Here is a 14,971-nt window from a genome sequence, read left to right as displayed (position 1 = left end):
AGACAAACAATGATGCAGTTACAGCCGCCTTTTCATGGCCTTTACCGTTTATCTTTGTTATTTTAATTTATAGGCCCTGAGCCTCCAGTAATCATAGAGCATGCAAACAATGATGCAGTTACAGCCGACTTTTCATGGCCTTTACCGTTTATCTTTGTTATTTTAATTTATAGGCCCTGAGCCTCCAGTAATCATAGAGCGTGCAAACAATGATGCAGTTACAGCCGACTTTTCATGGCCGTTACCATTTGGACAGTACACCTATTTTGAAGTGACCTTTGAGCGACCTGGCGAGAATCCAGAGACGGAAACTACCGAAGATCCCGAGATCACCTTTGAGCGTTTGTTCCCTGATATGGAGTATACGGTGACTGTGAGGACCGTCCGTGTTTGGGAAAGAGAAAATGAAGATGATGTCACAAAGAAGAGCGAACCTGTTTCCCTTACCATAGAAACAAGTATGTCTAGATATATATGGTGTATGTAGGTAGAGTTTAGGGTGATTCAGTGAAAATCAAAGTTCTAATGTGCCAAATTTTCATTGTTGGTCATTGTAATGAAAAATACCCCATGCAAAATTTTATCATTTAGAATATTAAGTTTTAGAGGGTGCTAGCAGACTTTGCGTGATTCATATTTGAAGGCAATCTTGGACTTTATCATTTTAATACCAATAATTTTGCAAAGGAAAGTAATATACCTTACATATATAAGAGTCATAATGTACATTTGCATGTGAAGATATGAGAATTTGGCACTTGTTTTGGCAAATCAGTAAAAAGTAATGTTCAAAAACTTATCATGAATTAAATTTAGAGGTTTATGGAAGAAAATTAAATTTTAAGGGCAGGATAAGGAGAGACACGTTTGTTTGCGTCCACATTTGAGATTTCTTCATACTTATAAACACCAAGATGTATTCTTTTACTTTGAAACTGATAAAATACAATATGGATTTTATGAATTATTTGTATTTTTCTCTATTTTCAGCTGATTTGTCAGCTCTGCAGATAGCTATTCAAGATTTTGGCACAAATTTCATCAATATTGTATTTGGTGAGACCATTCAGGATGTAGTGTATGAAGTCTCCATTGATCCAGGTAAGTGAATATGATTAGATGCAAAGAGGCTGTACTCGGAATTGTCCTGTGCATTATAATGCTTTGGTATATACGCCATATTGGTTTGAAAATGTGGACGTCTGAATCGGCATTCAATCGACATATACACGGAGGATGTTTTCTGCCAATTTGTGTGTGTATAAGATGAAATTTTACCTGCAGCTGCGGATGGTATATCTAATGCGCGATAGATTACGTACCTTGCAAATACATGCATTTGTGGTCGTTTGCAGACCTCCAAAACTGAGGACGGTCTCTCAGAGAGGTTTAATTGGCAAATGTCATTTGTGTGTCAGTTGGCGGCAATATATGCACACCTCCCTGCCCCCCACACCCCTACACAGTGAATCAAACACAACTTAATTAAGCTTAAACATGAACTTTATTTAACTTTTTTCTTCTCATTGTGTCAGGCAACTGCCCATGTGGTTGGAGGGAATTTGGTGATTCTTGTTACTACATCGGCCACGCCCGTAGATCAACTTATGCTGATGCACAGAACTATTGTGAAAGCAAAGATGGCAATTTAGTGAGCATAATCAGCCAAGAGGAACAGGACTTCCTTGACGGTGAGTAAATGATCCTTGTAAATGCATTATAAAAGTAGGAATAGTGAAGTTTAGGGTAAGCGAATGGTGTGATATATATTCTAATGGCAGTGGAATAAATGTGAAGCGTTTTGACCAAATTAAAAAGGCACTATATAAATGCCAACTTTTTCTCACGTTATTCTATTTTTCCCCATGGCAGGTTGCACAGATCCTGACAGTAGTGACTTTGGTTTCTGGCTTGGACAGAATGCCATAGTTAATAAAGGAGCATTTATGTATGATTGATATGTAGTATATAACTTGCATCATGTTTTTGTATTGTTACCCCATGACAGGTTGCACAGGGAATGATCCTGACACTAGTAACTTTGGTTTCTGGCTTGGACTGAATGACTTAGCCAATGAAGGAGCATTTGTCTTTGAGGATGGATCTGTAGTAAGTAGCAATATTGGGGTATTCTATTTGAATTCCACATTCCCCCTGTGGAAGATTTAGCTAAAATCTCCAACAGTGGGAGAATGGGTTTCAAATAGAATAGACATTTGAGTACCTTACATTTGAAATACTCACTCAAGTTTTGCTCAATTGATAGTCTGCTCAAGTTGCAGCCTTCCCTTTTGTTGATAGTCTGTTCTGTTCTCATGGGGAAAAATCAAGCTTGATTGAAATTTTTGGGAAGTAAATACTTATTAATTATGATATTCAGTGAGCTGATCCAGGCTGGGATAGTTAATCTATAGTATAGGCTGATATTCAGGGAGCTGATCCAGGCTGGTATAGTTAATCTATAGTGTAGGCTGATTAGGGTAATGCGCCTGTTTACTGTCTGTTTATAACAGTTCTTTTCTTATTTCAACACCATCAGTACGATGTTGGGTATACTGGTAACTGGGCTACCGGACAACCTGACAATGGAGGCACTGGTGGTAATGAAGATTGTGCCATTATGTGGCAGATACCAAGTCAAGAAAATAACTGGGGTGATGTGAGCTGCAGCCAAGAACAGGGTTTTATCTGCAAGAAACAGAAAGGTAATACATTGTTTATTATTTAACTGGGATGGGGTGAAGGGGTGGGTGGTGTGTTGGGGTGTGTGAATGAGAGGCTAATTGTGCACATGTTTGAGCAAGTGGATCAGTCAGTCAGTCAGTCAGTCAGTCAGTCAGTCAGTCAGTCAGGTAGCCAGTGAGTAAATGAGCAAGTTAGTGGCATGGAAAAGTCATGGCAAAATAATTATTAAATTATTCCAAATTAATTGAAAATAATATCTTTTTTTCCTTACAATTGAAAATAATTTGTGCTAAAAGCTAATTGAGTGTGAAATAAAAATTTATAAATAATTGGCAATAAAAAATAGTTTTTGATAAGAAAAAATGAGAGAATTTTACATGATTTAGGATCGGCAAATTCTATGGGAAATTCTATGGGATTGAAAGTCATGGAATATCATAATTCTGCAGGTGCATCAAATGGTTGTGATCACACAAAAATGATGAATAGCATCTAACTATAAACTGCTTTCAACAGCACACCTTTGTATTATATGAATACAGATGACAAATTTTGCCATGATTTTTACCCTCGGACAAGGCACTTAATAATTTGGTTATAGTCAACTTTTTTTGACTTTATGCAAAAATCCTGCAGATATCATAAGTTTTGTAATTGTTTTCTTACCCCTTCTATTGCAGCTAATCCTGGTGTGAATTACCCAGTACAGCCATCAGCGACGGCAGCACACGCCTTCACACAGCTGGTACCAGGACAGTGTTATACTATTACTGTGGATGCAGATGAGTATGCCGCTCAAAGTGAACAACAACGTACAGGTAAGAAATGATGAATCAATTGTTTTTACTGGTTTTAAAAAGCATTCCATATGGTGTAACTGGAAATCATGGAGATTTTGCTGAGGTTATTTTAGTGATCTGGTGGTCTTTGACATACGATAAGAAATCTTTTTGGTGGTTTCTCAGGTGTAATCAATCCACATGAACCAATGTTAATGCAGGTGAGATTGCATGTGTTGGCATTATCAAAAATTTGATCAGTATAATAAACTTCATTTCAACATCGAGGTCACATACTGAGGTTAAAGATTACTTGAGGTCAACTTGTAAATAGGCTGAAAATGAAAAATCTGGTCTCATATGAGCAGTTCAAATCCAATTTGCAACTAAATTGGGCCAAAGCTGCTCTGTAGGAACTTTCTTGTCATAGTGGTGTTGAAGATCACACACTTAGGTCAAAGATGATTTGAAGTCAACTTGTAAAATGGGCTGAAAATTGCAAAAAATCTTCGGACAACCTATCTGGGTCTGCCGTCCTTATTTTTGACAAACGATAAGATGGTAGAAATTTTGTTGCTGGTTTATGGGGCTTAAACTAATCCACATGAACAATGTCTATGGGGGCGAGATTGCATGTGTTGCTAGTATTATCAAAAATTTGATCAGTATACCTTTTAGTATTGTGTTTTTGAGCCTTGTTATGTTAAACTGAACTATTTGCTCAACCCAAATAGATTCCCTAAAAGTACAAACTCCAAATTGCCCAGTGTATAACGATATGGTAAATCCATCATTTCAACTTATCCCTCGATCTTTACAGGGCAATGTGTACCTCGTGTGTTTATTGGCAAGAGCCCACAATTAAACAATAATTTGGGTCTTTAAGATTGAACATTACAAAGATTTGCACACGCAGTGCTTAGCACACATTTTTGGCACAAAGCGTTACACGCAGAATGCACTCAACAACTTGAAATCAAAGTTTGCCAGGTGAATAGCAAAATTTTCTGACGGTACACTATTTGCCCTCCTTGAGCAACATGTAGACATTGCAGAGTCGGTACTCTTTGGTTCTACCTCATTTTTAATTGGCAAAACCAACTGTGTAGATTTTTTGGAGGATGTTCATTTGTTTTTTGCATAATTATTATACCATTTGTTTCTTGTTTGCTTTCTTGTATTGTTTAGCCAATAAAGATTGATAAAAGATTCATGTTTGATTTTTCCAGACCCTGATCCAGTCAGTGGTATAACTCTAGAGGAGGTATCCCCAGCTTATGCCCGCCTATCATGGACGCTACCTAACGGCATACATGATGGCTTCTATGTCAGCTATGTAGTCAAGGATAGTGGAGAAGATCCAACTCATTATCCATACAGACTACTCAAAGGTGTTGAAGGGGTGAAACTGTGGGTATGTATATTGTATTATCTCTCATTTACACCTCTTTTAAGCCCCTACCACTTTGTTCAATTGAAATGTTGCTAAAATAGCATGTCAATAGACTGGAAAATAGAGTTTTTCAGCTATTCATTATTGGTAAACATTGTAAATAAAATTTGTTATTTTATCATATCATTTTAAAATTAAAAAAAAGGTGACCCACGCTTTTCTCACATCCAGCCTTGATTAGTGGAACTTGTCATACAGTGGTTTATCAAACTCTGAAATCTGCTGGAGCTTTCGTAAAATGCCATATTACTCATGTGCTTTTCCGATTTTAATAACTTTGCTTGATCTGAAATTCTTGTGATTTTGAGTTTTCAAACATACATGTAGACCATTGCCAAAAAGAACAAATTCACACATTTTTATTTTGACAGAAGTTGTGTTGAGCGTACAACGCTAAAACAATGTTTAGCCAAAATTTTTACTTTGACAGTACCTTCATGTTGTATTTTTCACAGGACCTTGAGCCTGACACAGAATATGTTGTAAGCGTTTATACTGTAGCAAGTTATGGAGATTGCGATGAACTGACTAGCTTAGCTCAAGAATTTGAATTTAGTACAAGTAAGTATTTTGTGATGAATGGGTGTAGGGGTCAAAACAATTTTTTAATGTAATTTTACTGCTAAAAGTAAAAGGGAGGAATGGTAATCTTAAGGGCTCTACATGAAAGTATACAGTGGAAGGAATTCAGCTGCATCTGCAAAATCTTGAAAAATTACCCATTTTTGACAAAGGTCCATAAACACTTAGGCCTATTTTTCAAAAAAAATATTATTGATGTAGAGTCAAAAATCTAGTAAATCTCTATCAAATTTTTGGACCAATGGAAAAATTAAGGTAGAAATGTGCATTTCTTAAATTTTTGGAATATTTGTGGCCATAATACAAATTTCTGGACATAATTAAAAATAAAGAGAAAGTAGAAACTACATTTCTGTTTCTAGATTAATAATATGTAATTTTTATCATTTGAAAAAGCAAAACTATAATTTGGTTCATCTCAATTAAGTTCGGTAGTGACATAGGTGCGTATATCGCTTGCCGCAGTATCGAATTGCGCGCGGTTTGTCAGCACGCTTGCAGCGCAACCGCGAAAGAGCATTGACATCACTACCAAACTTGAGGTGAACCAAATTATAGATATGGTGGTTCAAAAATTTTGGGTGGAAAATTTTATCCAATCAGCCTAAGTCATATATACACAGGGAATCGCTGTCTGGGCCAGCGTCACCCATGTGCACAACATTTTGCACTGCAGGGTTTTGCAGTGAAGACCAGCTCCCCAATACACTTGGGTTGGGTAAGGCAAGTCAGGTGAAGCACCTTGCTCAGATGCATATCATATTGCACCGCAGGGATTTGAACCAATGACCAGCTCCCCAATACACTTGGTTGGGGTAAGGCAAGACAGGTGAAACACCTTGCCCAGGTGCATATCATGTTGCACCACAGGGATTTGAACCCATGACCACCTCCCCAATACACTTGGGTGGGGTAAGGCAAGCCAGATGATGCATATCATGTTGCACTGTAGGGATTTGAACCCATGACCAGCTCCCCAATACACTTGGGTGGGCTAAGGCAAGCCAGGTGAAGCACCTTGCCCAAGTATTGCACATCATGTTGCACCACAGGGATTTGAACCCATGACCAGCTCCCCAATACACTTGGGTGGCTAAGACAAGCCAGGTGAAGCACCTTGCCCAGGTGCACATCATGTTGCACCACAGGGATTTGAACCCATGACCACCTCCCCAATACACTTGGGTGGGGTAAGGCAAGCCAGATGATGCATATCATGTTGCACTGTAGGGATTTGAACCCATGACCAGGTGAAGCACCTTGCCCAAGTGTTGCACATCATGTTGCACCACAGGGATTTGAACCCATAACCAGCTCCCCAATACACTTGGGTGGGCTAAGGCAAGCCAAGTAAGCACCTTGTCCAGGTTCACATCATGTTGCACTGCAGAGATTTGAACCCATAACCACAACCTATACCTCATGATTATGAAGTGGAAGCATAACCTGTTACACCACAGTGCCCTCATTTGTTTGTTTATTCTCTCTCATTTAAGATGATCTGCAACCTGGAAACGTCTACCTGAAAGACAAAGACACTGATAGTATTACTGTTACATGGGGAGAGGCACAAAGTCCACAGACTCTGGTTGGATACCGATTTTTCGTTTGTCCTGATAGTTGTGATGAAAATCTTGATGATGTAAGTAGTGTACAAAGACTCTGACAGTATTACTGGTAAATAAACTTAAATTGGACTTAAGGGCTGGGGTATGAGCGTTTGGACAGTATTTATTGTGGGACATTAGAGCACATCAGACATATCGAATTGCATTCTGAATACGAAGAATGTCATTCTGATATCAAATAATTTTGATTTTTGAAATTCGCAATTTAATACACATTTGATGGCAAATCATTAAAAATTGATATTTTTGATATTTAACAGTACTTGAAGTAAACTTTATAAATCTGATGATTTATACTTAAAGTGCATGTAGGTGGGATGAAAAGCCGACGATCAATTGAAAATTTTGACCTTTCGTATTGAAGATATGGATTTTTTTCCCAAAACACACAAAAAAAATTAGGTCTTTTGGGGAAAAAATCCATATCTTCAATATGAAAGGTCAAAATTTTCAATTGACCGTCGGCTTTTCCTCCTGCTACATACACTTTAAGAATATGTCATTAGATTTATATATTTTACTGAGGACTGTTATATATCAAAAATTTGAAAAATATCAAATTTTTATAATTTGTCATAAAATTTGTATTATATTGTGATTTTCAAAAATGAAAATTATTTGATATCAGAAAGACATGCTTCGTATTCAGAATGCAATTCGATAGGTCTGAGGTGCTCTCATGTCCCACAAAAAATACTGTAAACATAATAAACGCTCATTTTAGATCCCTTAACATGGGTATAAACAAAATCCCGGCGGTACAAAATGTACCCATGCCTATCTCCCCTGCCCCAAAATACTAATAATATGCCCCTAACAAGATATACTTGAGTTTTAAATTGCTGCATTTTTTGTGATTGGACAAAATTTGAAATTATTCACAGAATAATAAAGATGCTTAATCATGAATATATTGAAATATACCTTTGGAGTATACTAATTACAGGCTGCAAATGAGTGCAACAAAAAGATCCTCTCAAGCCAATGTTTGTATGTAAACAATGTAATGTAATGTTACAAGTTCTAAGTTCCCCCTTTGTTTTTTATGAGATTAAAAAATGATAATAGTTATTGGTTGCACATCTTGCTTTGTACCTGGTCCAATTTACGATGTCGCACATTGTTGCTTGTGGTCACAATGGCTCATTGCGTAAGAAAAGATGCAGGTTTGAAAGTTGCAGCTTGGTCAGACTGTAATGTACAGTTTGGACAGGTCTACTGCATTGTTTAAGACTTGAATGATCCATCATGATCTAGCATGACAATATATTACATTGTAAATTACGCTATTTCAGTTGAAAGAATTTGGAAATATCTTTCACATGGGGAGTATGTTTTTCAAATGTAATTGGTCAGGGTTAATCATTTTTAAACCTTTACTCCCACTGTATTATTATCTTTCACAAATGGAGTGATTATTTCAAATGGAAGTTACCCAATTCTCTATTCTATTCTAAACTCATACTCACTCTGTGGAAGACTTCAGCTAAATCTTCCACAGGGGAGTGTCAATTTCAAATGGAATAGCCCGGACAAGTTGTGTCAAACAAAATGTGCTTCCAAACACCAATTACATGTATAATACTCTAGCTTAGGGGGAACTTTATTAACTTATGGACCCTGTATTTAAACTATGTTTTTCTCTGAATCCCATAGCCTATTGTATGTGGACCAGACAGAACTGAATATACTTTTGATGGCCTGGTGCCTGGCAGAGAGTACTCTATTAGATTCCAAGCCGTACGTACAGGTGGTAACAATGATGATATGCAACTAATTGTTACCAGGACATGTAAGTATCTCCCGTACACACCCCACACACACACCCCATCCCCACCCCTACATACAGGTGGTAACAATGATGCTATGCAACTAATTGTTACCAGGACATGTAAGTATCTCCTGTATACACCCCACACCCCACACACACCCCATCCCCACCCCTACATACAGGTGGCAACAATGATGCTATGCAACTAATTGTTACCAGGACATGTAAGTATCTCCCGCACACACCCCACACCCCACACACACCCCATCCCCACCCCTACATACAGGTGGCAACAATGATGCTATGCAACTAATTGTTACCAGGACATGTAAGTATCGCCCACACACCCCACACACACACCCCATCCCCACCCCTACATACAGGTGGTAACAATGATGCTATGCAACTAATTGTTACCAGGACATGTAAGTATCTCCTGCACACACCCCCACACCCCACACACACCCCCACACCCCACACACACCCCATCACCACCCCTACATACAGGTGGCAACAATGATGCTATGCAACTAATTCTTACCAGGACATGTAAGTATCTCCCGCACACACCCCCACACCCCACACACACACCCCATCCCCACCCCTACATACAGGTGGTAACAATGATGCTATGCAACTAATTGTTACCAGGACATGTAAGTATCTCCCGTACACACCCCACACCCCACACACACCCCATCACCACCCCTACATACAGGTGGCAACAATGATGCTATGCAACTAATTCTTACCAGGACATGTAAGTATCTCCCGCACACACCCCCACACCCCACACACACCCCCACACCCCACACACACACCCCATCCCCACCCCTACATACAGGTGGCAACAATGATGCTATGCAACTAATTGTTACCAGGACATGTAAGTATCTCCCGTACACACCCCACACCCCACACACACCCCATCCCCACCCCTACATACAGGTGGTAACAATGATGCTATGCAACTAATTGTTACCAGGACATGTAAGTATCTCCCGCACACACCCCCACACCCCGCACACACCCCCACACCCCACATACACCCCATCCCCACCCCTACATACAGGTGGTAACAATGATGCTATGCAACTAATTGTTACCAGGACATGTAAGTATCTCCTTTACACCCCCCACACACCAACACCCCATAACCTTACCTGTCAACCGGGGGACTGAAACCCCGGAAACAGAGGATAGAAATATAATATCAAACTGTGATTGTCTTTCTGGTCAACCATGTTCTAATTCTGTACTTAGAAATATGTATCTCATTATTACACCATTTGCGAACTCTAGAGGTTAGTGTGAGAGTCTGGACATCCACAGTTGACTGTGTATCCACGGTTTATCGGAACAAAATAAGAAAAAGTACACATTTGATAGGTCTTACCTGCTCAAAACCTACCCACCACACACACACCCCCACACACACTTGCAGGTTATTCACTTCCAAATAGGGACTCTATCTAAGCACAGACATATATTTTGTCTGATTTTGATTGCCTAACTGGAGAAATTTTGAGGTTTGAACACATTTTTATGCAAATTATATATAATTTTTTATCACATCCAACCTATCAACTAGGGATTGATTTTCCCCCGATAGGGCACACTCTCAAAAAGCACATACAGGGAAGCTAACTACAGTCAAGCTAAATTGGGCTATTTCATTTTGTGGAAAAATAAGGAAATCCCTGTATGATCATTTGTACTGAGTTCTCCCCTGGAGGTTGCCATTGGTTCTTGGAAGATGGTAGTGTTAATGGGCTATTCCAGTTGAAATCCATACCTCCCTATGGAAGATGTAATCTCAAAAACGGATTTCATCTTATCTTGTTTTCTTATTTTATCAATATTTCTGAAAAGAACATGCTTGAAGGGTATTTTTATGCCTCCACCGGAGGTATTATGTTTCCTGGTTGTCCGTCTGTCTGTCTGTCTGTCTGTCTGTCTGTCTCTCTGTCCGTCCGAGCTTGCAGTGCAATTTCTCAGAACTGGTAAGACGCATACAGTGATGCAAGTTGGTGGAGGGATGGTTATTGGGGGTCTTCAAATTATAGGAGATTTTCGTCATAAAATATGGTAATTAAGTACCTAATTTGCATAATTTATGCGTAATATGCGTAATAAGCAAAATACCTTGTGAACAGATTATCTGGAGATCCGTATGGGGTACAGTGACGTAACTTGGTGGGAAGTAGCGTGGCCAGATGTTCTCGACCGGATTAGATTTTCAGTGCAATATATGCTAATTAAGTACCTAATTTGCATAATTTATGCGTATTTGATGCGTATCAAGCCAAAAAACCTTGTGAACAGATTATCTGGAGATCCGTATGGGTTACAGTGACCTAACTTGGTGGGGAGTAGCAGGGCCAGAGGTTCTTGACCTGATTAGATTTTCAGCACAAAATATGGTAATTAAGTACCTAATTTGCATAATTTATGCGTAACAAGCAAAATACCATTTTCTCGGAGACTAGGGGTCGCATACGCCTCAAACTTGGTGGGTGGGTGCATCTTGACCCTAGACAGAACAAGTTTGTATTGGTCAGTGGGTCAAGGTCACCCGAGGTCATGCAGGGGTCATCTGAGGTCAAATTAGCAAAAACTGCCGTATGGACATGAAACTGGGTGAGTACAGTCAACATTTAGAGCCAAAATTTTGGAAGGTCATTTTGGGGTCATCTGAGGTCAAGTTAAAAAAACTGTCGTATGGGCATGAAACTTGGTGGGTACAGTCAACATTTAGAGTCAAATTTTTGGAAGATCATTCCAGGGTCATCCAAGGTCACCCAGAGGTCATCACTGGTTAAAATGATATGCCTCAAGGTGGAGGCATTGTGGCCGACGCTTTGCGTCGAGAACCGCGCAAGTCGAGAACCGCTCTAGTCTTGATTCATCAACCATTTTTAAGTGACTTCAGAAAATTTACAAATTTTTTCCTCTCCTATCTCTAAAAGTGTCTTTAATTAAACAAAAAAATTATCACTCAGAATGTTGATTTATAATTTAATAATGTTATCTCAACTCTTTCACATACAGTACCACTGGGTGTCCGAAACTTTGAAGCAGAGAGTTTCCCTGACAAAATTAAGTTCACCTGGGAAGCGCCCCTTGGTGGTGATTACGACCAATATGTGCTATGGTATTCCACCTGTAACTGTCTGCATCCAGGCGAGACTGACTTGCAGTATGAGGTGCTGGATAAAAGCAGATCAACATATGATCTATGGGTGTATGCACCAAATACCATTGTGTTTGCTGCCTTGTCGGCAAGATCACAGGTAGAATGTCCAAGTGAGCCAAGTGATAGTATACCTGCCTTCATTTATGGCACAGAAACAGGTTAGTCTAATATATAGCCTAATGCTCTTAAGTTCAAAACAGTCGTGCACAGCATGGTGATGAAAGTGTAAAAGACAAAATGCTGGAGATTGACAGGACAGTTCAATTAGAGTTGTTTCATCATAGTATACCAATAATTGCAAATCGGGGTTATTCCTTCATGTAATTTTACACGAAATTAGGGTTAGGGTTAAGGTTAGGGTTAGTTTAGGGTTAGGATTAGGGTTAGGGTTAGGATTAGGGTTAGGATTAGGGTTAGGATTAGGGTTAGAGTTAGGATTAGATTACACGAAATAATTACATGAAGGATCGACCCAATCGGTTTCAAGCTAGCAAGCTTACTATTGAAGTCCTTTGATGCAGATTATATAGCTTACAAAATAAAGCTGTTGAAACTCTCTTTTTATATATAAAAAAAGACGTCAAATTCAATGAAGTCTTGACAATAGGCTAATTTGATGTATGCTTAGGAATGATTAGTTTGGGAACCCAAACCCTGAAATCTTTGAGTGGAGATTGGCAAGATGTAATGATGGACTTTCTTTGTTGTTGATTTGATGTCTGCTTTATTTCGCAAGACATTTCATGAGAATACATTGCATACTGGTTTAGAAACCACTTGTTAACTTTATTTTTTGGCAGATAATTTAGCGTCTTTGGAAATCTTCATCATCAAAAGAGATACCAACTCAATACTGCTCTTCTGGGGACCAGTTGCAGGCGAGGATGTTTTGTATACATTATCTTGGTACCCTGAAGCAGACCAGTCAAATCCTGTGTCAAATCCCCCAGCTAATATTAAGCAACGAATCACCAAGAACACAGTATGGCTGATCCAAGGGCTTGATGCAGGTGCTTCCTATTACATCAATGTGGAGTATGCCAACTTACAATCGCCCAATGATGGATTTTTTGCAACTAGTAAGTACAAATGTATACATCAATATGGCTTCCAAAAAGGACATTAGGTTTCACCGCCTGAACAGAGTTGATCATGTCTCACCTCCTTTTTCAACCAAATCGGCGGTGATAACTCTTGTAGTGAGGGATCAACATTTAACCACAAATTGCCTCAGGCAAAACTCACCTCCTGGGAACTAAATACCACACAAGGTCATTTTAATGTAACTCATTGACCCATGTGTGTCATATACTGCCTTTAGCTATAATGACAGCCTGGTGATGTGGTCAATTCATTAACAGACAGTAACCTCAGAAGGGAATTCAATTTTTGATCAATTCCCTTCAGGTAGTGAAAAGTAATGAAAAAAGTTGGCCAACTCAATCGAGCTGGAGCCTATAAACGCAGGAAGTACACTATTTGCACTCCATGACTGGCATAGCATTACACACTGGGCAATGAGTCAGTGAGTGCTCATTGGATCTGATCTCTTTGGTATGGACACGATTCAGTGTTAATTTTTCATATGGAAAAAACACCTGAAAAATATTACAGAGTTATCCTTCTCTGTGGATATATTCCTACAAAGTCTATAGTCTGTATACCTTCCTTGAATCAGTAATTTGGATATTGCTTTCTATTATATCTCTAAATGCAATGATTAAAAGTATATAAAAGTATAATTTTTTAGAAACTGAATGATGCAAGGAATCCAACTAGCGCAAGGAGTCCAACTGGCATTAAGTTTTTGAAAAAATTTGATTTCAATTTACTGACTCAAGGAAGGTATACGCACTATAATATGTTCATGTTTTTACAAGGATCGCTAATTGTGCTTGTAAATTTATGGAGGGGTGTAGTACCCCCTGAAGTGTGGGGGATGAGGTTGTCAATTGGGTTACTCACCTTTAAGGCAAGTTGGATGGCAGGAGCTATATTCTGCCTGTTTTATTCATTGAACTAAAAAAACTGCAATGTCTAATATTAATACATTGATCTTATAGGAAATAAGTCAGGGAAGCCAATGATCACATTTATATTTACATTTCTTAGGGTTCTTGAGTTATGGCCAATAATATATATATATATATATATAGTAGAAAATTAACTGCGTCGACATTTGATGAAGGAAGCAAAGAAGCGAAGAATAATTATAATGTCGTAATTGAATATTTTATTACACAAATTTTCGGGCCTCGCCCTTCGTCAGGTGACAAAAATAGTGTTGTGAGGCCTACACAAGAGAAACATTTAAAACATGATTAAAACGCGAGCGCAGGTGAATGGTGGGAGCGACACGCATAAGCGACACATGAGCGACAAGCGGGTAAAGCGTATACAAATACAGCGCGTTAAACATGTTTAAGTTGGAAAACAAAACGCGCAAGACGGAAATCTTGATGTGTGTGGTGTTGTGTCCACTGCCGGAGAAATGTTGAGCTACTGGCAAACCTGGCATCAAGATTTCCGGAGTCTACAAATGCCACGGTGACGACCAAGCCAGAAGAGACATGGAACAGAAATTAATCTTCAGACTCGGCACCCTTCAACCCAATGGACTCAATGCTAGTTTCAACCGTTTAAAATTTTAATTATAATTTTCTTCAGCGCTCCCTTTTTCTTATACTTTTTCGCGGTTTCCCCTTTTCACTCCACAGCGTTTCAACCTTTAGGCCTCGCTTATTACGCTCGCTTGCGCCCGTTTTTATATATTTTTTGTATTCTCCGCTTTGCGTGCATTTTTAAATTAAACATGTGTAACACTCTTTTTTGTATACGCGTTTTACCTAGGCTTACGCTTGTGCTTGCGCGACGCCT

At 38.9% G+C, this 14,971-nt stretch overlaps 1 protein-coding gene across 1 annotated transcript in view; it reads left to right on the top strand.

Moving 5' to 3' along the window:
- Positions 1–14,971, top strand: part of LOC140166988 (uncharacterized) — a 113,980-nt gene that overhangs the window by 79,488 nt on the left and 19,521 nt on the right. Inside the window, exons 27-39 of the mRNA XM_072190470.1 lie at positions 174–458; positions 991–1,101; positions 1,536–1,691; positions 2,009–2,109; positions 2,540–2,705; positions 3,366–3,503; positions 4,694–4,878; positions 5,373–5,478; positions 6,996–7,141; positions 8,784–8,877; positions 9,971–10,012; positions 11,950–12,252; positions 12,895–13,173. Coding sequence (XP_072046571.1) covers positions 174–458; positions 991–1,101; positions 1,536–1,691; positions 2,009–2,109; positions 2,540–2,705; positions 3,366–3,503; positions 4,694–4,878; positions 5,373–5,478; positions 6,996–7,141; positions 8,784–8,877; positions 9,971–10,012; positions 11,950–12,252; positions 12,895–13,173 — 2,112 coding nt within the window. The remainder of the gene's footprint in view (positions 1–173; positions 459–990; positions 1,102–1,535; positions 1,692–2,008; positions 2,110–2,539; positions 2,706–3,365; positions 3,504–4,693; positions 4,879–5,372; positions 5,479–6,995; positions 7,142–8,783; positions 8,878–9,970; positions 10,013–11,949; positions 12,253–12,894; positions 13,174–14,971) is intronic.

Source organism: Amphiura filiformis, chromosome 12 (genome assembly GCF_039555335.1).
Source record: "Amphiura filiformis chromosome 12, Afil_fr2py, whole genome shotgun sequence".
Taxonomy (NCBI): Eukaryota; Metazoa; Echinodermata; class Ophiuroidea; order Amphilepidida; family Amphiuridae; genus Amphiura; species Amphiura filiformis.
This window is presented reverse-complemented; position numbering and strand designations above follow the sequence as displayed.